The sequence below is a fragment of the Phalacrocorax aristotelis genome, chromosome 2 (genome assembly GCF_949628215.1).
Source record: "Phalacrocorax aristotelis chromosome 2, bGulAri2.1, whole genome shotgun sequence".
NCBI classification, from domain to species: domain Eukaryota; kingdom Metazoa; phylum Chordata; class Aves; order Suliformes; family Phalacrocoracidae; genus Phalacrocorax; species Phalacrocorax aristotelis.
The window spans coordinates 100,141,816-100,162,804 of record NC_134277.1 but is presented as its reverse complement, the minus strand read 5'-3'; the positions used below and the strand labels follow the sequence as shown (position 1 = coordinate 100,162,804).

At 37.3% G+C, this 20,989-nt stretch overlaps 1 protein-coding gene across 1 annotated transcript in view; it reads right to left on the bottom strand.

The window, feature by feature from the left end:
* Positions 1-20,989, bottom strand: part of GABBR2 (gamma-aminobutyric acid type B receptor subunit 2) — a 491,071-nt gene that overhangs the window by 248,744 nt on the left and 221,338 nt on the right. Inside the window, exons 4-5 of the mRNA XM_075084470.1 lie at positions 11,670-11,771; positions 4,670-4,735 (exon numbers count right to left, since the gene is read on the bottom strand). Of these exons, the coding sequence (XP_074940571.1) occupies positions 4,670-4,735; positions 11,670-11,771 (168 nt within the window). The remainder of the gene's footprint in view (positions 1-4,669; positions 4,736-11,669; positions 11,772-20,989) is intronic.

The following is a 20,989-nucleotide window of genomic DNA, read 5'->3' as shown; positions in this document are numbered from 1 at the left end:
TACCAGAAGACTATCAGAAGAATAAAGATGAATAGCAAAAAATGCAAAATAGGAGAGCCTCCTAAATACATTAATACCCAAATTAAAAGTGAGCTTTAAATCTGTGAAGGCTATTATAATGGTGTCAACTTGGTTCATAAATGCATTGTGCACAAAGCAGATTTGTTTGGCCCCTTGTCACAGGAGCTTTTGTTCAGCCAAATTAAAATTTTGTGTATTTGTATACAGTGCTGCTTAAAAACACTCCTGTCTGAGACCCCGCACCTTGCATCTCATATCTTACTTATTCCACAATTCACATAAATTACTTGTCTGTCTCTCACTCCTTAATTGCACCCTTCCAGAAACACATCTGCTTTTGCACTCCTGCCCATCTCCACTCTTCCTACAGCTATGGCAATACCGCATTCCAGGTCCACCTGTGAGGAAAATAGCAATCCCATCCTGCAACACTTTCTGATGTCTAAAAGAGTTTCCATTACAAAATGAGGTCATTCAAGACCTTTCAGTGATATAGTGTCTTTTATTTGACAGTTTTCAAATCACTGAGGACACAAATTAACCCAGAACAGCGCTTTTAGAGAAGGACAATGATCAGTAGCTTCCCCTGCTCTATACAGATTAAAGTATCAAATTGTGTGTTGCAAGGAAAGCATTGGTTATGAACTATTCTGAAACTGGAGCTGCTGGAAATTTTCTGTTTGCACTTGAGCCTGTTTCATGCAGTATCTGTAAACGTGCTGGGATACGGGCTGAAAATCGAAAGTTTAAAAATAGCCAGAAATTCCATCCTGGAAACAAGGGATCATTGTACTCAAAGTTTCACATTCCTGCAGGAATTTGGTTACACATCTACATTTTGCTTTAAAAAACAAAACCCAAACACTTTAAGAGCCGGCAACTCTTCATTCAAGACCTGGTGGCATGGTAGGGTTTGAAGGGTAATCTGGGGAAGGCAGAAGAAGGAGGAACAAAATCAGCTCCTCCACAGCTGAGCAGCATGACCATGCAGTCACTTTTCTAGTGACAGCACAGTTTTTAGTGTTTGGGTTCCAGAAGACTTTTCTCAAAATAGTTCTTTCTGCCACCATTTCCTCCCTGTTGATTTTGCTAAACAGAGATGATTTTGATGCTTAAAAGAGATATTTCCTTGAAATATGCAGATCTTCCTTGAACTGTTTGAATTCACGCAGACCAGTTCTTACAGGTTTTAGTTTTGAAGGTAAGATTTGTTGGCACACAAAAGTAAGGTGAAGAATATCTACAAGTGCTTTGTTTCATCAGAACAGCATAAAGTAGTCACGGAATCATAGAATCATAGAATCATTAAGGTTGGAAAAGACCTCCAGGATCATCAAATCCAACTGTCATAAGTCTTCCCTAACCTTTCACATGTACCCTACCTAGGCTGCCAATCCCGAGCTGCTGTCAAGCAGCCAGGAAACTGTCCTGGACTTCTTCTGCCATTGTGAACCTGATTTTTTTTTTCCAAACTTGTCATTCTTGTTTGAACCCATATAGAGACACTTATTTAAAACAAAGAAATTTATGTAAAAGATCTTTCTATGTGTAGTAAACAATTACTAGAATTTTGTTCAAAAGGGCCTGCAAAATCATACTGCAATTGAATTTCCATCATGTTTCCAACATGACAGCAGGGACACACCCTATATCCCACCCCTACAAGAATGCCTGTAGACTTCTGAATTGCAGTGGACCTTTATTTTTCTCATTAAAAACCAATAGCGCCTTTAATTCCAAAAGAGAGGCTCAAGGATAAAACTCTATCAGCTAAAGAACACCGTCCAGTCCTTTTGTAGCAAATGTGCTGATTAAGCCTGGCTTTAGTTATTATTAAATGTTTACTAAAAGAGACACCTAAAGCTCATGCAGTGACCTATGCATAATAGTATTCTTGTTAAATTGTCTTCAGACAGATCATTGTATCAGCTAGGTATCAGCCTTGTTGGCTATACTGCATTGTCTCTATTGCTTAAAGATAATGTATTGGAAAAATTTTCTGCAGAACTGACGTTTTCATTGGGAAGATGCAATTTCAATTTCAATTAAACCAATTTCAAATTAAAAAAAAAGATGTCTATCCAACACAGTTGACCATTTTGATTGTTGAGTGTTAAGTTTTGAGCAAAATACCCTAATTTCTATTCCATGAAAAATATCACAGTCATCCCACTGAGGTGAAAACAACATTAGAAACCTAAGATTTCCCATAGAATTAAAATTGCTAACTGCTTTTGACAGTGGTGTTCAATAAAGAGCTAAGCTTATTTAAATCACTGTAGGAAACACCTGCTAACATTCACTCTGGCTTGAATTAGTCCTGTCATGTTTTTAAAGTTTGCCACTGAATTAGACTACCTTTTAGTCCGTTTATCTTTATGTACTCTGCATCTTTTGTGTGTGTGTTTGGGAGGGAGGGGGAGGAAATAGGCAGGCAAAATTAAACTGAGCATATAAATTCCCATGGATATCCTGAGGAAACCTCACAGCATATAATTGCTGAATCCAGACAGAAAACTGAGGAAGACTTTAAAGGTTTTCCCATCTACATAAATCATTAGCAAATAATACTCAGGTTATAACTACAATCAGGATAAAAAAAAAACCAAAACAACTAAACAGACACTTGCACTAGTACAAAGGTACCTTCCTTTAACAAACCTAAAGCCTTTCTCTGGCTGACATCAACCATGCTCCAGAATATATCACAGAATCACAAGCGAAACCTGTCTGAGGATACACCTGGGGAAGGCGGTTAAAAAACTTGACATATCTCAATTATTGTGCTCATAGACACAATAATAGACACAAATAGAAACAATGCTGTAGGATTGCATGAGTCAACAATATATTTTATGTCTAATAACAAGCTCACTGACATACTGTAGTGCATTAATGACCTACTTTGAATGACCCTCTCCTACATTCAGTCTCCTGCTGAATCTCTCATATATAAATACATTTATACAAGCCTAAATACATGATCTTTCAGATTTCTCCAGGCTCCAGAAAAATCCATCTTATTATTTTTGACACTATCGTACTTTAGAAGCAGCTGTTACTCTACACTGCTCTGAGTTACACATGCTTCCCATGTTCATACCAAACCACTGCTGCAGAAAGCTGCACTGGGCATTCGTGTGAGAGAGACATCAGCCACCTGAAATCCTTCAGACTACAGTGGTGCGTACAAGGGAACATGCTGCCCCTCCAAGGACTTCTGGATTTCTTCAGTGGCCTCGCGGCACGTGAACTTTGATCGCGAACAGGCACGCGGACTTTGAAAAGAACTGTAGAGGAAGGCAACTAGATACTAAGGGCAGTGGCATAAGCAAGGCCAATCTCTTGTCTGACGTTGGGTTGGAAGACAGTTCTGACTGGGACCCCTCAGCTGGGGAAACAGCCCAGCCGCAAGAGATCTGAGGAGGAGCTGGGCTGCAGAAGGACCATTCTTTATTCCAGGAATGGAAAATGGGAGATTATCTCTGTGAGTCCAATTTAAATGCCAGAACAAAAAGATCTATATACAAAGACTGATCAGAGATGAGAAGAATGAAAAAGAAAATAATGCTTTCCATTTGCTTTTGGATGCAAACAGATTTTGTTCCTTCCAAATATACTCTACAATCTCCTTTCCACATTTTGCCAGCGACTGGGACAGCTGCTGAGTAAGAGCCAATATGTGGCTGAGGCACACGTAGCACTCAGATTTTGAACTTCTGCCTTTCCTTTCTTTGCTTTGATAGGTAACTTTGTCTCCCTAAATGAACACTAAAAAACACCCTCTGAAATTTTGATGCCATCATTATTCTTCCATTATATTTATTATGTTCTTGGCTCATACAGAATTAATCTATTTATTTAGACTAAGAGTTCAATACCAGTACAAAATTTAGGCCACTAAAATGTGCCTGTTTGGTTGGGTTTTTTTTGAGCAGGTACAAATGAAGATCACATTTTAATCTTGCTACTTTCGATAACAATTACGCTGTATATGTTTGCAGCACATTCACACACACAAACAAATGGTGAGGATAGTGAATTTTATGGATGCTGGTCTTACTACATTTCCTTTTATTCAAAAAAATTTTATTTTTTATGAACTAAAATTTGCTTTCATGTAAATCATGTAAAACATACTGCAGTCAAAAGTGAATGACAACTTTAAAATTAGCAACATTTTGAGTAGAAGAAACTATTAGGGTTGCTTAGTTGGCATGTATAGGAAGTGCTTGAATTTCTTATTCTTTCAAAGCAAAGCATGCAAAAGCATATACATGCAGACATTACCACCAGAACACAACTCTTGGACAAGATTACAATCTTGCAATTCTCTGTATGTGCTGCTAAATATACAAGCATTTCCCTGGATCTGACATGCAGTGAAATGAACAAGCTCGACTGGCATTTAATTCCACCACAGGAAAGCAATAAGAAGTTAACCATGTAGTCCACACTTAAATTCCACTGAATCCAAGTACAAAGTATTTTATTGAAACAGAAATGGATCTAAGCATGTGTAGCCTTTCTTGATGATATAAATCTTGACAAAGCTGAACCACATGAATAATTGTTTATGCTCAAATATATTTCTTATTCAAATGAACACATTCTTTATACTGATATGCAATTAAATATATTTACTTACACAGCAGAAAACTTTCACAGCCATTTCCTCATCAAACTGGCCAAGGATTATCCGAACATCATTACCCTGCAGATTGAATAAAATACGTGGCAGTTAAATAGTCACAGCCTTTCCAGAAACCACTTCAGTTGGCCATTCAAATTGTGTGGAAAGTTAGCACAGATTACAGCTGCAGACAGCAAAATTAATTCAAAACTGTTCCATTTTCTGTAAGTTCAAGAACTTGATATACTGTGAGAGCAGCTGAGGTGTTTGAAAAAAAAAAAAAAGATTAAGCAATAGCACTAGTGAGAATAAAACTGTAATGTTTATCTTGTCAAATGTTACTATTCAATAACACTAAAGTATCGGCTATTCTTTTAATCCCTTACAATTTTTTTTTAATTTTGCATATTAATACCAGCTGAAAATACATGCTTTTCACTGCTTACATGAACTAATGCTGTAAAATTGAGAGACTGGAGATTTGTAAGTGAGATAAAACGCCTTGATATTATGCCCGCTTTAGTAATTTTTAAAGGTTTTACTCATACAGCATCTTCTCTACAGTCACTGTAACACATTGTCAATCCTCTCTCTCCTCCTCTCTTCCACCTCCACACATTCAAAAAAACCATCATATTTCAAGAATCTATGATGAAGTCAAAAGAGATCATTTTACTTTCATACTTAGAAACATATTAAGAAAATATTGCTAAATTCAGGAGCATATGCAGGGAAACATTTCTTCAGGAACTGGGTTAGCTTTTTTCTCATGAAAAATTGCTAAAATCTATAAAGCACAGAACAGATACATTTTTGTGACTTAATATTACTTTTTGTTTCACTCAAGAGCTGAGTTCTCAGCAAAAGCTTGAGTAAATCTAGTTTTTCATTTCTTTTATAGAACACGGTTAGAATTACTAATAGCTCTTTGCCTCTCCAAGGAAAAAAAGGGATGGATGATTCAGTGTGAATTTCAGTGGTGAAAAACATTTCAGTTTTAATTAAATCAATTTATCAAAGATTTTTCAGTTTAGATAATTTTGATGTTTATTTCCTGTTCAGCAGAAAATACTATGATGGACAGTGCAAAAAGATACTCGAATGCTTCTGCAATTAAATGCATGAAATTATTATCACTCTTAGCATGGTTAAAGTCAGCAAGAATATGCTTTGCTCATTCTGAACCTTTGCATTTTCAGTAAGCCTGCTTATCTTTATTTCTATGTTTACCCACAGATTGAGAAAGTAATATAAAACTTATTGAAGTGGATTAGATTCTTTGTAAACAAATCTAACAAGGTCACATGAAACTAAACAAATAAATTACACCAATTAGAGCAATAGTATTACAGTTGTGTAAGGACAATAAATGGATTTAGGAACTATGCAGAAAAAAATCCTTTCATCCATTATTATATAATAATTTTGGTCACTCTTGGAACTCTGAATCGCTTGACCTCTCTGAACATAAAGATGCAGATTTCATATTTGAAAGAATAGTAGTAAAGTTTGGTTAAAAAATAAATGACACGGCACTCAATTATTAAACTTAAAATTGAATAAAATCCGTTTCATTTTATAAATGATGAGAACCAATTTTAGAAAACAGAACGTGTGAAGCCTCATAGTTTTAGAGCACCAGAGACTGTAGACAGGGTGTAGAGAGTAACTTTATAGTGCACATGCAGGAATGCTGCCCACTGGCTATGCAGCGACCTTCAAACTGAAGGTGTAGTGCCTGTGGTATGTGGTATCATGCCTTAAGACATTACTTCCACCTGTTTTTCTGATAAATCAGAGTACTTTTCCCACAGTGACTACTTTTTTTACTGTAAAACACTAAAAGAAATGTATAGTTCATCCTATTTTTCCCCAGAAATATCCTATCCCATTTCAATAATGTTACTGCTTGCAAGGATTGTCTTATACTAATATTACTGTGCAATTAGTTTGGCAATAGTATTCAGACCTAAATATTGTGCATTCAGCCACAGGAATATGTGGCTCTACAGTTCCTTTCGTCTCCAGGCATGCAAGGAAATGGGCACTCAAGAAACCAATCTTGAAAACGTTTTTCACGCAAGGCATAGACCAGCACCCATTCTAATACTGGCAGTCAATCCTATTTTCAAACATACTCTCCTCTTGTTCAGGCACCAAGCAAATGGGTGTATTTTCTGAATTGTCCAGCTGTCAGCAAATCCCAGTTCTGAATATCTGACCATCTCAATATCTGACTAAAGATTTCAGGAAGCTGGATTTTCTGTCAGGTAGGAATCTCCACTGCCAGCAAGAGCTGAGCTTCCAATGCCAGAGAAGGAAACCTGTGAACTGTGAGAACCACATCTGAACCAAGTTGTCAAATATCCCTGATGTTCAACTAGAAAGCTTCAAGGCCCAAGTTCAAAGATCAGCTATGGCTCTAGAACTTGACAATCCCTGATATTCTGTCATCCACGGAATGTATGATAGAGCCAAGATGCAATACCCAAATGGTCTTTTACCTAAAGTAATTAATTTCCATGTTAACACATAAATTACTGTTTTTGAAACACTCAGTACAGTAAGCAGGACATTAACGTGTCTGTGTTCACTAAAAGATTTGGATAGCATCCAACAACAAACTAACTGAAGAAGAACAAAAGGAATGTTCTATTACCACCGATTAAAGAATAAGTAACAATGTTCTTTTCCATGTATTTTTATATGCAATACGCTAAGAAAAAGAAGGTTTCTCTGACAGAAATATGAATCTCCAGTTTTCCCCCACATTTGTCCAGGTGTTAACCCTTTGAAGGGTGGTGAAAATCACAATCCACATATGCACAGTACTGGCCAGAGACAGATTATCCAAGATAATGCTGAAAGTCAATAAGTAAGTGACTGGAGGGAGAATCCAGTGAGAGAAAAAAGGAGCATATGTGAAGGAGAGACAGACCCAATAAGGAATGTGGATAATGAGTACTTACACTTTTTAGGCAAAGATGGAGCAAACAGCTGGGGAGGTAGCAGTAAGCTTAAGACCAGCATTGAATGTCAAACAGTGGAATGTCAAACAGTGGAACAGGCTGCCCAGGGAGGTGGCCGAGTCTCTATCTCTGGAGGTATTTAAAAGAAGGGTAGACGTGGTGCTTGAGGATATGGTTTAGTGGTGGGCTTGGCAGTGATAGGTTAGCAGTTGGACTCGATGATCTTAAGGGTCTTTTCCAACCTTAACGATTCTATGATTCTATGAATAAGGAGCTTGGAAGTGAGAATTAGAACTTTTCAAGAGTGTGGTAACTAGGAAGCTTGACAAATAGTTACTGTTAGGGCAACTGCAATCTCAAAAAGCAGGCCCAGAAGAAAATGGAACAATAATTGAGACAAAGGTACTCAGAGGGAGATGAGATATCAGAGAAGCAGAACATAACATTGGGTAAGCAAGGAAGTTCAGACTGGGATGAAGATCCAAAATGAGACAGGGATGTTGCTGGGTTAAATGGACAGTATGGGATTACAGGGTCAAGCTGACAGTGAATATATAGCTGAATATCTTTCTCTTTGTCCAGCTTCATAAAGCTGCATCATGAAGAACATAATATATAGTTCTTGTTTGTTAGTCATGTATGGGAAATCATAAAAGATTCCTCCTGTTTATAACCATGCAGATATCAATACGATGCTGTGAGATGCAGTGCCTGGGGGTTTTATGGCTTGCAGTTAAAAGGAGTGGAAAATTTAGTGTGCAGTCAGGTAACCAAAGAATTGTACATTAGAACACATGTAGAAGGAAGTAATTTAGGAAAGTCTGTACAATAGCTTTTCCTCTTCCATGCATAACATAACAGTATTCCTCTGTGCACTCTCCTGGACACACTCATCAGTAAGCCTCTTTCTCTCAAACCCTGTTTTCTGCATCCCCCTCCACATTTTTTTCAATATTTGTTCCTGAAGAATTGCATTCAAGATGGTAAATAAGCCTAGATTTATTTGATGCCAGGCTTGGGTCTGCTGGCTCTGTCCTGCATGACACCGAAGCTTCAAATTCACGCAACTGGTCATAGTTCACATCCGTTGCAGAGATTTTATCTGGATGGATAGTGAAGTCTCCATTGAAGTTTATCAGAGCTGAGTTCATTTCAGTGCTCACGGGTCAGAGTATATGTCCACATTATAGTCTCATGCAAAGAGATACATCAGACACTTACTGGGGCATAATTTTTTTCCCACTTCACTCACACTGTTAACTGACTATCAACCAGTATGATTTCCTGGCAAGGATATTCTATTCCTTTACATCAGCCTTCACAGGACTGATGCAAGTTAACACAGTGTAACTCTCTTGCAGGGATCAAAGAAGTCACCCACCGGATCCCAGCAAGTGTCAAGTACTCTTTCTTTCTCATAGAGTTGTAAATTGCTTGCATGGAGCTAAAGTGCATTTGATAGGAAAGTTTTTAATTCATGGAACTAGGTAGGTGATCTATGAGTTGATTAAAAACATCCCAGGGGGAAGGCAACTCCCAAAACTGCACTTATATAAAAAGACCAATGTTTAGACCATTTGCCAGATGGTGAGCTGTCATATCTACTCTTCTCAGAGATTAGAGTAGCAATATCAGCATTTAAACTTTGCCCCTCAGTAAGCAATACATATGTTCCCATATGGACTAAAGTTCAAACAAGAAAATGAAGACCAGTTACATTTCATTTACCCACAGTTGTGGTGGACTCTTGATAAAAACATGTTTTGTAAATTAAGACTATAGCACAGCCTCAAAAATGAATAAGTCTCTTGCTCCTTTCTTTCTTATAGGTGAGGATATTAGTCATCCACTAAATATAAAGTGTCTCTGGCACTGCTGACAGCTGAGTAGTGTAAACCCTGAAGACATTGAGGATCAAGACATCTAAGATGCTCCACTGAGGGATGAAGAACAACTTGTCTCCTCCACTGCCATTTCTAATAGCCTCAGATATGAGGCACTCTTTAGCCTTTTCAGAGTTTGAGTGATGCACATTATGCTGGAACAGGCAGCTATTTTTTTTCTGCCTGCCGAGCTTCCCTTCTGCGATCAGATTTTAATCTGTCTCATTTCTAATGAATAACACCACAATGTTGTATTATGCAGCTTTCCAGAGAAGGATTGCTACAATATCTCATCTGCCAGGAAAAGTCAATGTCTTGGCAGGCTTTTTATGAAATATCTAAATTGAACAGCTCAGGTTCTCTGTCATAATCTCTACCATGTATCTGACAGTCAAGATGTTATCAGTAAATCTACTCAAAGCTGGGTAACTTTGTCCATAGAGGTATCCACATGCTCTGCCTTCTACTTGTCCACTTGAAGAACTACAGATGAGCCTCTAACCTTAGGTATGGAATCACTGATGGCGAAGGTGAACTAGAGGATGTGAGCTCCCACCATCATAACACACTGGCAAAGCTTGGTGATGTCTATGTTAGCGTGCATGTCACTCACTTAGATTAAGACTGCATCCAAACCTGTTCCTGGCCCAGAATTTTAAAATTTCATTCACTTGACCATTAGAATGAGAGATCATGTTCAGTCAGTATCCAAAACACCTGTTGTATTTGGGAAATCAGATGGAAATGGTTTTATTGAATTGGAATTCATATATTACATATTTTTTGTCCTATGTGCAAGATAAAGAAAGTTGGAAGCTTTGTATTGCTCATACTATTTGCCTGTGCGGGCTTAGAATTTTTAAACATTTAAGTTGATGTACAAATGCATATCCTCCAACACCTGTTTCTCTGAACACAAAATGAGTGTTAAAGATATCCTTAAGCCTAAATTTACCTTCCAACTGTGATTCAAAGAGGCTGGAGTCAATGAAATAAAAATTAAGGTGTTGCTGGGAAAACTGTAGAGCATATATTTCTGCCAATCATACCAGATATTTCAATTCTGTATTGAAGAATAATTAATTTCATTAATTTAAACAGTGTTTATGAAAATATGGACTTTACTGACAACATGTACTGGAGTCTTGTCAACCCCAGGTAGGAAATGCAAATTGGCTTAGACTGGACAGAGACAAATGGCTTCCTATAAACATAACCTTTACCTATTTATATTTTATACATTCAGGCTTGCATCTCTATGGGAATAACAAAGCACACTTAGTTTACCATGCTTTAGACCTTTTCCAGCTAGCTTCAGTAGTGGCCTAGTCTTATGCAGGTTGATATCCTTGCTTCACTTTTTGTTTTTTTTGAATACCATTCAGTTTATTAGGCTTTTTAAAACCTGTTTTACACATATTTAACTATTTGCAGGATTGTGGCTTTGGTTGCCTGTCATACATATTTGATGCCACCAATGATTTGATCTTCACCATTTAGAAGTCCTTGCTCTCGGCTGTTCAATCATTTTTTTCATGTTCATATGCAGTTTAGGATTCATAGCTCCTAAGTCTAGTTTATTGTTGGTTGTATTACATGGTGATGTTAAAATATAGTTTTAATTTTATGAGATGCTGGGAACCTAATAAATCATTATAATAAGAGAAGGATGGCAAATTATTCTGGTATGAAATTTATTTTTCCTTTTTTCCCCTCTGTGTTTCTTATGAAATAATGCAGATGATCATAAGCAAAGAATTCAGTCTAAAATGTGTAATGAAGCTAATGGAAAGATGCTCGATGCTTTTGCTGCATGGTAGTTTACCTTAGAAGGGCTCTGTTTCCAAATCTCAAGAGCTTTCACATGTATGTCACTAAGACTGGTGCTTTAGGTACAAACATTAAGTCAGCAACAACTTGCTTTACTTTGTGTCCTTATCAGGATCGATAAAAAAAATTTACTATATGCATGAACATTCATTGATTTAAGCAGGACTAGACCCTCAAAATGCCATTTGTTAACCTTACTATGCAATGGAACGTAGTAGTATATAATTCTTTTGCAAATTTTGTTTTATTAGCCTTCTTCATAGGAAAAAAAATAAATCAAATGCCATGACATAATCATCACTTTCTCTTTATTCCTCAAACAGCAGGACATACCTTAAGCTTCTTTACACTCGTACAAGGATCGTTGGAGAAACTCTCAGTATCTGAGATTTCGATGTCTTCACCGTACAGGACGCGAGTCAGATCATTCCTCACCTGTCAGAAGTTGAGAAAAAGGCAAACCAGTGAACCGAGACTCAGTGAGGAGGAAGCAGATGGACTATATTTATCACTGTAATGACAAGCAGTGATCTCAACGATGATATATTCACCCACGTTTTGTTTTTCCGTTTTGCCTAAAATCAGATCAAGACACTATCCTTTTACCACCATAATCTACTACCAACAGGCGTACTACGTAAAGAGCTTCACTATGTGTGACAAAAAGTTCAGTGGGCTCCCGCTTTGCATCATGGGGATGGACCATTCTTGTGTATTTCCAGTGCTGTTAAGACCAAAAGCTTTCTTGTAGCCAAAGTGATGTTTGAGACTGTATAAAGGGAAAAGGCTGATCAAGAAAACTCCTACATATTCTCAGTGCTGAGGGTTGATTTGAAACCACTGTCAGCTGGTCTTGGCATGAATCAGCAGAGTTTAGCTTATGTCAGTTAGGGATTGGTAAAGCTTAATTAACTCCTCTGTGGCCCCCCCCTTCTTAAAGCATGCGTCTCGCTACATGGGCCAGTGAGTAGTATGGTTTGCTTAAAGGTAACACAAGCAACCATCTATCACAGATTTTCTCACCTGTTTTTTTTCACAGTGGCAAAACTCTGTCCTCTTTGAGGTGCCTAACAGCACAAAGAAGCCAGACAACATACAAAGAAATCTGGTTTACTAATGTAAGGGGGTTTTCCATGTAAGTACTTCAAGATTTTCTGTCTTAATCACTGCTGGTTTTCCTCCAGCCACGTGACTGCAAAACCAGAGTTTCACATTACTATACCTAATAGATGAGCAAAATTAATTTTAACTGAAGATAACACGGTTACAGATTGAAATGAAGAGAGGGGCACTCCAATTTTAAATTAATAAAATTATGATCACATTCATTGCACCGATTGTCTTTGTTTGTTATATCAGAAATAGGAGAATCAAATCACAGTGTAAAACAGGTATCTCAAATGCAAGCAGGGAAAATATGTGGAAGAGAAATATATATGATATTAAACAGGAAAATTTAGAAAGGTACAAATCACATGCAGATACTTTCCATTGATCCTCTCTACGGGTCGTTGGAATTATGCATTTTAAACCTCCCTCCTAACTCCTTTTCCTTGACCTCCTTTGAGAGAGAAACACAGTCCATTCAGAACAATCTGAAAATATTTGATATATAGTGACATGGTCAAGGAAAGAAGTGGAAGTGGTATCTGTCCTTCAGGAGCAGGAACTTCTTCATTTGAACTGAAATAACCATAAAGTTTATATATTGAGAAGACATTTTATCCATGCAAAAATAAGGCTCAGCTATTGCTAAATTTCCTGGGCTGAAAGTCTGTCACACTCATGCCTAAGTATACAGTAAAAGCAAGGGGATGCACTGAGACATGAAGGGTCACAGGTGGGAATTCTAAATTCTGCTGGCAGCTTTGCTTTCAAGACAAACTCATCTCTTCAGTAATCCCTCAGCCTTTCTTTAATATATGTTTGTAAGCACCCTCCCAATCTATGTACGTTAGTGGTTCTGCTGAGTGTATTTCATGCTTTTACATTTATCATGCAACTAACTTATTTTTTTCAGTATTTTTTTTAACTGTTATATAGAAACGCATTTTTTTGCTTAAAAAAGAGGAATTTTAAACTCTCTTTGTGCTTTTGCAAATTTCTTCATTACAAATCAGCATAATCTGGTTTCTGCAAAGTAGAAAGTGCATTAATTGATCCTCAAACAGCATTCTTTTTGGTCTTCCCTTTAGGTTGGTTTTGCCAAGTTCCTTTGTTGACCAATGCAGTATTTCCTGAAGATCATTAATTACTACACTGGCTGCCTTAATTACTTCCTTCATGGCCTCTGCTTCATCTTATCCCTATCTCTTTTAGCAATGCTCTAAAGTTACTAAGACGTGTTTTTACATTATAACCTTTTACAATGATTAAAACAAGTGGACATAGGTAATTTTTTTCTTCAAAATGATTTTATTATACAGAAGCAACAGTCAGAATGGTCAGTCCACCAAAATTTGAGTTACACCCTTCATCCTTTTTTGATGCTATAACAAGTTTTTAAGTGCATTCTGTGAAAATGTATTCACTGGCAAAAAATGATCAGTACTTACTCATTTTTCTGCTAGTATACTAGTAAAATTCATTGATATTTTAGCTCCAGCAACACCATTAACTGCTCCTTATGATACAGGTCTTTCTAGATACAAAGATAAATTGCTTTTCTGAAACAAACCATCAGTGATGGCAAAAGAAAACAGACCTCTCTTGGTCATAGTTTAGCTAAGGTCCAAAATCCTTCTACCTAGTACAAAAGCTCACTAAAACTATCATAAGTTACATAGAAAAAGTAAACTTTTCCTTAGCTAACAGAACTGTACTTTCCAAAGGCACGCAAATGGTCATATGCTTCTACCCCATACTGTCCTACCTTCTTCTGTAAAACAAGAAATTTTTTAGTTGCAGGTTTGCTTTTCTGATATTTTCTTAATTTTCTTCTGCAGCCATTTCTAGTCTTTCTTTTAATCTGAGAGAGACTATATTAACGTTACTCAGCTGATCTGAATAGAAAACAGCTGATTCACCAAATACAGTTTAGTCAAATTAGACCATTATTAACATGAGAAAAATTATTAAAACACACATTAAAAATTGTTTGACTAACACGTATAGATAAACTTCAATGGAGGGCACAAGGCTGAGATTTTATTAGACTTCAGACTGTCTACTCGCTTGCTGCCATTCCATCCCTTCAGAACTTGTTCATGAACTTTGCAATTGAGGTATTTAATTGCATATATTTTTCTTCTGAGCAACACTTATTTAAATTCAGCCTCTGAGAAATTTCTTTGACACCCCCCTGCCTGATCTGCTGAAAGTCCACTACCCTGTGGCCTTCAGAGCTCTTAGACTTTTTCTCTGAAATACTGATCAACCTCCCAAAAGACACACCTTATTAGATTTGGTACCAGAGAATTTGGAAACCTTTTCTCTTTGCTGCCACTATCAGATATTGGATGCTTTTCAGATGCATCTGTTGTGGAGATTTTGCCAAATGAAAGGTGTTTATTTCCCACTATCACAACAAGGTATTAGGAGCTTTATAAGAATTTACAAGGTTTACATTGCTTTTTTAGAAGACTTAATGGGTTTTTTTCCCCCCTTTCAATGGTATAGCCACCAGTCTGACAAATCTCATTTTGTGCCTGGTCTGGGGGGTATTTCCACTACATTTGCTAGTCTTTGATACCTATTTCCATATCTTTTTGTCACCATCTTCAAGTTCTTTTCTTTCTTTCTTTCTAAATATGCTAAATATCTCACGAATTGAAACTTTTGGTTTTATTCCTACAGAAGTTTTTCACTTCTTTCAAATAAATTTAACTACAGAATCTTCTGATTCGGATTTAGGTCCAATGTCACAATTTGCAAAGCCTCTCCATTTCTTGAGCAAATGTTGCAATTTTGGATTAAATTTCTGAAACTCAGAATACAAAATTCTGCATGTTTTGTTTTAGCAGATGCTTGCAGTCCTGGAAAGCGTGTCACCAGCAGTACAAGCATTTTTAGAGCTCAGCAGTAATTGTTTCATTCCACCAACTCTGAGTAAAGAAAACTGTATAATACTATACTTCTGCTTATTTATTGTGTAGAATAGGATCATTTCAACTGGAGGAAACTGCCGTAGAAAGTAGTAACAAAACTGCATTAGGCTCTGGTGGGGATCTACAGTTCCTAAGTAAACCTTGCACAGGTTTACAATACAGAAGCAGTATAATTCCATGTGGTTTAGTCCCTTGTTAACAATTAAATGAAGGTTGTAGCTCTAGGTCTGTTTATATAAATTGTACACACTTTAAAGACACCAACAGTTCATTTTCCCAAAACAGGGATTACCAGACCTGATCATCAATAAACCTGAAAGGTTTCACCAACCACTGCTTAGAAACCCTACTCCTTCACTCACATAAGAAAAAAAAGAAGAGCACTTTTACACCGCTCTCCGGTCAAAGCTAGATGAAATCAGTATTTCACCATACTATCGCATAATAAATTTATGTGTGGTCATCTTCAAAAATTACTGGGGTGCAAATATGTTTACCCAGCAGCAAGCTCCAAAAAATGAAGGGTTTGTATCATGTCTAAGGGATGCATTTGCAGGAAGAAAAGGAGGGTCCTTGTGCTTCAGGCAATGGACTGAATGCAAGAGAATTGTTTTTTATCCTTCATTCTCCCAGACCTGCTGTGTGATACAGCTCACATGACCTAAATAAGATTTTGAAGTTTGCTACTAAGTCTGGCTGTATCTTTTTTCTGTGAAGTGGATGGCAGCAATACTTGCCTACCTCTTAGCTGTTGTATCAAATTCAGTGATGTTTGAGAGGCAAACAACAAAGTCCCTGACCCTGCACCTGTGAAGGAAGAAATACAGGGGTTTTGAGGAGCCAAGAACTTGCATTGCCAAGGAAGAAATTAATTTCTTTAGTTTCCAGTATGGTGAGAGAGTAGACAGAATGACTAAATGGGCTGTAAAAAAAAAAATCTAGATGGGACCAAATTACAACACTCTCGTGGTCTCTATCAGAAAGGACGGATTCAGGTTTAAAGAAAAGAAGCAAATGTTGGGGAGTGGCACGGGCTGGCTGCTTCCTAAGGAAGGGGGATGTGAGTGCAGTAACACAGGTCCCAGACAAGGGACCTCACCAGCCAGCGCCCCAGCGAGGGGAGCTGGACATGCTCAGGGAAAACAGCCAGTTTCAGCCACGAGGCTAGACCTCCTGGCAAGTTCATAGGGATAAGGCAGGTCCAGGGTAAAGCTGGGAAGTCCATCCATGAGCCAGGGACAGGATCTGGGTCTTGGGAGAACCAGGGTCACACACAGTCCCGTGATTGCCGGGCACATCCATACTGACAAGACAGGTCTGAGGACAAGCCAGGAAATGCATCCAAACCAGTTGGGTCCATGCCAGGCACAGCTATGATGGAGAGAGACCGGACCTCCCACAGTATTGCTGGGCAGGGACTAATGGTGCCAGGCTGAGCACCATGCCAGGCTGACCCTGAAACAGAGTCCTGGGTCTTGGAGGGGGGGAAAGGAAGAAGCCTTGGGGACTGGTCAGGGTCAGAAAGGGCTTTTGGTGCTCTCAGGGCCCTGACACTGATTTTTGGTTGTTGGCATGTTTTTTACTTCCTGTATGACCTACGTATGATGATTCTCTGCGTACAATATATAAATGATCCCCTACCTCACAAGGATACAGAAGTTGCACACACAGCGATTTTGTTTTAGGTGAACAGATATTGCTCTCTTCAGTGGGATTATCAGTGTGACCACCTGCTCACCAATAGTAAATAGCTACCATCCATTTGACGACAATATTTCATTTTTATCAAGCCAATCTTATCCCTTTTTTCCAGGAAAATAGTAAAGCATGGTGATATTCCTGATGAATTGTCAATCTAATGATGACAGTTCAGATTCGGGGTCTCCACTGATAGATGGTTCAAACTATGTTTCAGATTACATGCTTAAAGGCACAGCTCGCTCATTAAATCCAAACTCTGACAGTTACAAAATATATTTAATAATTTTTAGATTAATCATACTACTTTGCTTTTAACAGATATTTCTGATGACCTTTTGGTTCACTAAAGCTGCATGTAAGTACTGCAAGCTAAATCCTTGTTGTTCAGGGAAGTCTAATCCTACCAGATGTTGATCATAAAAGACTCCTAATGAATGAGAACTGGTCAGACCAGATGGATTATACAGTCAGAATTTTTACTAAGATTTCCTGCTGTGAGATTTATACTGTCTATTTTAAAATGTTGTACTGTAGGAATTTCAGTACAGATATATAAACATATGTGTACAAAACAAATGCATGAATTATAAGAAAAAATATTTCCTCATTGCATGGACAAAATGTAAATCGTGAGTAATTGCAAAGGACAGATTACAGTTTCTGGGATTAGTAAAGATAGAGACATCTCACCATATACCAGCATTACAAGCAAACATAATTATCCCTATTTTCATTCCAATGAACAAACACATTATTCACATTTAGAGGCTTAGAAGCACTGAGTGAAACTTACTTTCAAGAACTACTCTATCTGGAGAAGAGAAATTGTGTAATAGGAAATACTGGCACTTGTCATTGCCCTTAAATACAGAAGAAAACTCTGGTGTACTTTCAAGGATATACACATCATTTGGGGTTACAAAAATGAAAGATGAAGTAGAACATTATTTTGCACCGGGATACAACACAAAACAAAAGATAAAGCATAGATAAACCAGAAGGAAACAGTAAAAATATTTTAGGTATTAGGAAACAGCCCCACTAAAGGGAAATTAAAAACCTAAATATATCTTATTGTTTAAAGGAGAAATAAAAACAGAGATGCATTGGATTTCCTTGTTTGTTCAATAGCAATCAGATGCTTTAAAAAAATCGCGTGTGAGGTTTTCAGGGTGAGAGGAAGGGAAGAAGGGATGCTGGAATATTGGGCTTTTATGTGGGAAAACTGTCAGTACGGGCTTTCAAGAAAAATGACATTTTTCATTGATGTAGGACTCTAGCACATGGATCTAACCTGGAAACAAATGCAATCAATATAACTCTTGCCTGTAAGAAGTTCCTGAGTGTTTCAGACTGAGTGTTTTCAACTGCAGTAATAATAATAATATTAGAACAAAAATAGGATATTGTATTGGTTTTTTTTTAACATATGTAACTACATCTTCCAGATTAAAAAATGCTCATTTTCCTCCTTCCTGCCTGGAATGTCAACATGGTAAATATGACTTCACATAAAGCCTACATATGCATGACTACCACACAGATCATTGCTGTTCAAACATAAACCTTTATAAAGTCACATATAAAATGCTCTAATTTCCCCCCAAATTTTGTAAAGTAGAAAAAATTTCCTTCTCATGTTTTTTGGTCACAGAAACTAAATGTAATAATTAATTCTGATATTAAACCTAATAGTTGTGGCTGAAAAGGATTAACAGGGATTTGGGGGTTTTGTGATGGGGGGGATGTTTATCAGGGGATTTTAAAGTAACTTACAAACAGTTTGAGTTAGAAAGTTATTTCTCTGCAACAAAAAGATAAAAATCAATCCATCTTATCAAGAGGTGGATCACTTGCTATCACGTATCTGAAGATGCCAGCATCCTACAATGAAATAAAAATTTAACTAGGAAAAAGAAACATGGAGCTGCAATATGAACAGATTAAATTCCCCTTAATCTGGAAGCATGTTAAGGGTCTGCACAATAGATTCAGCAGAACTTTGAGCAGTCTGAAGAAACAAACTCTTTTCAATAAAAGTGGATGCTAAGACAAGTAAACACACAAGTAAACACCTTTTCCCGCACAGCAGGGTGGGAAAAGGTATGGTACATTCCTGATAGGAAAAAATGCATAACACATTGCAAAGCCAGAAAGGGTCCCAAAGATAGCAGGCAAGGACTGAAAGTTAATGATATATGGCTATAAGAAATAACAGCAGTTCACATGAAGATTTCAGGGGCACTGATGAACAAAACTGAAGAAGAAAATATATACCAAATACACTTGGGGTTCCTTCAGTGTGAGGTATCCTCCACAAAATGGATGGCAATGAGGTTCTCATGGCTTCCAGATAAACAGGACAACCACTCTACTACGGTTTATCAGACTTGACTCTTAGAGGTAGCAGAACAAAAGCAAAGGGTCTGGAGGTTGCAATATTATACAACAAGTAATTTTCATGCCAGGTATTATGAAAGTCAGTAGAGGCCATATTGAGACTAAATTATTTAGTAATTTATAAACCAATACCAGGAGCACAAGTAATTAAGCAGGAAATTAGAAATGCTTGTTTATTAAAGCAACTGAATGTAATAGGACTACTGAAAGTTGGTGCAAGCATTCAAGTAACCAGGAGTGCTGAAATACTAAACACGATCTTTGAGGGAATGTAGAGGCAGACAAATAAAGGCACTCCATATCATTATGTGTGGAGTGTAATTGGAACACAGAATGCAAAATATAGAATGCACCTGGATCATCTTCTGACAAATAAAATTTCACAGGCTTTAGAGTATGTGTTTAGACAAAAAATACTTAGTGAAATAAAAAATCTTTTAAAAACTACTTAGAATATGTAGTAAATCTGCATTATATCAGTGAATTTGGTCTCAATTAGGAAATAAGAACAGAACATGATGGAAAGTCTCATGCTATCACAGAAGAAAGAGTAAATCACAGCTAAGAAAACTATCATGAATTTCTTTTGAAGCACACACTATTACACCACCCTCGAAACCACTTCTGTAGTAGTTTTCATGTAGCAAATAGACTGTTTGATTACTGAACCAAAAATTAGGGACTCAATATCTAATTACATTATTACAGGTGGACAACGTATAGTACTCATTAGTAATTCTTAAATATGCACACATTTCAAACACATTTATTACTCAGAAAGAGCCCATTTACTGAAATAATTCTGAGCAGAATCCATTGAGAGGGATAATTCAAAGTAACATGAAAGATAATTAAATGTTGTTTAAGAAAATGTTATAAGTGCCAAAAGAGTTATGATTTATAATTATAAAAGGAAGGTCTTGACATAAAATCCTCCTTGATTAAGCAGAATGAAAGCAACAGCAACATTTACAAATTTAGTCACATTCATGACAGATGAAATATTTTTTATTCCAACACTAACTAGGAAAGGTGTTACAGGGATATTGCCAAAGTTAAGATAAATGGGCATTTCTAAGCAATGAGTCATCTCATCCATAAATAGATGTCTAAAACAGGTGAGATGAATTGCACCCTGGAAGTGCCTCTCTCTTTTCTCCATTAACTAATAATGGAGCTTAGATGACTCTCAGATACAGACAGTTACAGACAGCTGAGCTGTAGCTGAATCCCAGGTCTCAAAATCTAACCCTGTCTCAAAATGGTGTTCCAGTACCAGTAACATCCACTGAAACCTAGAAACCCCAAAGATCCCTTACCTTCATAAAATGTTCTCAGGACAAGGTCAAAGGAGTGGGCTACTTCCCTGCACCCTTTCTCAGTCTGACCACCCAACCGCCAAGGGAGAACACACACGTTCTCCTAAGTCTTGGCTGGTAGAGGAGGTTTGTACAAACCACGGGTTTTGTGAAATGCTTGGAAGTCTTTATCTAGCTAGGATTTTTT